This window comes from Phanerochaete carnosa (assembly GCF_000300595.1).
Source record: "Phanerochaete carnosa HHB-10118-sp unplaced genomic scaffold PHACAscaffold_520, whole genome shotgun sequence".
Classification (NCBI taxonomy): Eukaryota; Fungi; Basidiomycota; class Agaricomycetes; order Polyporales; family Phanerochaetaceae; genus Phanerochaete; species Phanerochaete carnosa.
Genome location: NW_006768147.1, coordinates 1 through 3,196, shown reverse-complemented (window position 1 = coordinate 3,196; position 3,196 = coordinate 1). Strand labels below are relative to the sequence as shown.

The 3,196-nt window shown below is 49.8% G+C and overlaps 1 protein-coding gene across 1 annotated transcript; it reads right to left on the bottom strand.

The window, feature by feature from the left end:
- Positions 1–16: 16 nt before the first annotated feature.
- Positions 17–1,061, bottom strand: PHACADRAFT_202730 (uncharacterized protein; the record flags this gene model as incomplete). The annotated part of the gene is made up of 4 exons (XM_007402880.1): positions 17–133; positions 188–384; positions 440–541; positions 608–1,061. Coding segments are annotated over 4 exons (870 nt in total), but the record flags the coding sequence as incomplete, so codon positions are not given.
- Between the last annotated feature and the right edge of the window lie 2,135 nt (positions 1,062–3,196).

Genomic DNA, 3,196 nt, shown 5'->3' with positions numbered 1-3,196 from the left:
CGGCCGGATGGCTGACTGGAGGCTGATCCATCCTCCAAGCCTTGAAGAGCTCGGCATCAATTTTGACAGCTAGCTCTCCATTGGTGCGAACATTACCAGGAGGCACAGGATAGCTGACTAGACGAGGCTGTCCCTGGTAAATGTGTAAGTATGAGACAAGGCCGATTCAAAGTGGGTGAGGGCCTACCTTCACGTTCTGTGCCTGCACCCATGTATCCCAAATGACAATTTGGACCTTCTCGGAGACTTTCTCTTTTATCTTCTTGGCGTTCAAGTTCTTGTTTTGCAACAACATCTTCTCATGCTGGTTTTGGAGATAGGACTCTGAGAACGACGACTTCATGTGCATCTTGTAGACACGGTCGGTCTTCTGCGGCCCTAGTGCTATAAAGGCTGATTTATCACATTGATTGGGATGGAGAGAAGTGTCAAGACATACTAGCAGCTGCGGCAGGTACTGCAGTAGCCGTTGATTTGGGCTGAGAGCGTGCGAGAGACGGCATGGACTCGACTGGGGTGCTTTGAGTTTGAGCACTCGTGTCTGAAACCGAGAGATCGCATGCAGACGTTGAGAGGACGAAATGCAAAAAGGCAAACAGAGACTTACCAGTAGAGGTGGGCTGGCTCGCGCAGGGAACTGTCTTGGCCATGACAGGTCCTGGCTGTGGGGGTGGAACAGCCAGGGTGATGGCCGAGGGGCCGGTTGACTGGTTGGACGGGTGTTGGTTTGTATTACCCCTCGAACGTGGGCTGTTCTTCTTCTCCTTCTTTGGGCGACTGTTAGAAGATGTGTTATTCATTCTCGGTAACTTGTGAATGGCGCATTCGCCTTGTTGCTCGCACTGGAACTTAGGCAGCTGCCTCTCGCAGGCTGCTGTGACCTTGCCGCACCTCTTGTGCTTTCTTCTGGTGGTAGCATCGGCTGTGCTTGGCTGTGGTGGGTTCGAAACAGGTGGGGTGACGTTCAACAGCTGGAAAGATGAAGGAGCCGTCGGATGGGGTGGTGCAGCGGCGTTCTGCACATTGGAGAGAGACGGGTTGGCTTGGGAGCAAGCCGGCATGGTGCAGCGATGCTGTGGGTGAGAGTATATGGGTGGAAGGAACGGTCCGGGATTGAGGTATGGATTGTACAAGCGCGGGAGCCAGGTGAACAATGACGGTCCAGGATGAGCCTCACACTGCGTCATTGCATATAAATGGCTGAACAGTGCGCAGGAGTGTACGAACGCACCTCGAGAAACTACCGACCCCTGTTATCTAGGTTGCTCTTTCTCCAGCAGTATATCAGTTTTCGAAGCTGTTCGAGGCAGGTTCTACAAAAACGAGGGTCGTGGAGAGATTTCTCTGCCATCAATGGAGAGCCATCCATTGTACAGTGCATTAGCAAGGGAATCTTGAATACTAATGGGTTACGCACAAGCACGGCGCCTTGATAGGCGAGGGGAGAGAGAATGAGGGAAAATAGGGTGATGAAGAGTTGAGAGAGTGAGTCCTTGCACATATATATATTCTCAGCGGTGCACATCACTGCTGAATGTTCTGAAAGGCGATAAATTGAGAGTACCTTTCACTGCTGTCAAATAACGGCTTCGAAATGTTGCAATATATCCTTGGCATGTACCGCCCGTTGTGCATCAGTGTCGAAGAACACAGCGGTATTCAAAGCTGCATCTGAAAATCTTGCAAAACATTTCGTAGTTGGTACATGAATCACTATATTGGGATGAATAAATCCAGAGGAATGGATGGGAGACGCGAAGCACAAGCGACATTCAAAGCCTTGTCTCAAAGCCTTGTCTCAAAGTCTTACAAAAGATTCCTTATCTGGTATGTAAATCACTATATTGGGAAGGAAAACACGTGAATTTTGCAATAAGCGCTTTACAGTATCTAATCTACAGGCACTCTATGAGATAAATTGGTCTGGGCGGTACAGAATGTTCCGTTTGATGGGCAAAATCTGGAACTTGGAATCTGGAAAGTTCAGCACGCCAAAAACAACGACTTTCTGTTCGTCTTGGGACTTGCTCGTTAATTCTATTTCACTCACTGCATTATCCACTGAGGTGACAGAACGCATCCTATTGGAGGAGGCACGCCACACTGAGTGCGCGGCATCGGCTGTGATGTCCACAGCCCTCGTTGCAAAAGGCACCTCGAGCACTAAGCCCAAGCAGAAATCAAAGTTCTGCAAAGGTGTCTTCTGTCACAATTGCAACAAAGAAGGTCACATCAAGGCTGAGTGCCGATCAGCCAAGGCCCAGACCTCCGAATTATCATTCAACGCACACATGGTCGAGCTAGATAGCAAGACTGATTTCTACGCCTTCACCTTGAGTGGGAGAAGTTCCACTCCTGTAGTTCAGGGGGAGATCTGGCCAGGGGATACTGCAGCACAGAACCACATTGTGCGTGACTGCTCTGCTTTCACGACTTACACTGAGACACCGGAAAGTACCATCTCGGATGTTGGCAGCGCTTGTGCTGCACTGGGCTGTGGTGATGTTTGTGTCACATTCATCACCAAGGCCGGGACGGTCCCTGTCACTTTGAAGGGCGTTCTGCACGTGCTGACCATGCAATATAATCAATTGTCACTTGGTCGTTTGTCTAGCGGAGGCATCACATTTATTGGTGAGGGGGATGAGCTGCACCTGAAAGATGGTGCACGCGCGATCAGTTTCGGGTGCAAGGCAGGTGATCAACTCTATCACATGAATATTCAGACCCACCCTCCAAAACTGTCCTCTGAGTCACTCGCGCTTGCAGTACGCACTACTCGTACATGGTACGAGTGGCACTGCACACTGGGTTACATCAATTGAGGCCAGCTGCAGGAGATGCAGAGACTGGGTCTGGTTGATGGAATAACAGTTGATGCTGCATTAGACCCCAATTTTGAATGTGAAACATGCATCCAGGTGAAGCACTCACATGCTCTGTTTTCTGAGATCGCTACCACCTGCATTTATCAGATTGGAGACCTGATCTTCTCAGACATCTGAGGGTCAGCCCAGGTTGCTTCCCTCCAAGGAAATCTCTACATCGTCAGTTTCACTGATGCTGGAGCTCGTTATGTGATGATATTCTTCATAAGAACACCAGACGCCGCCCTCGACCGCTTTAAGCATTTTGAACACCTTTTAAAGACACAACTCGGGCGGCGCATCAAGATTGTCCATGTGGACAATGCAAA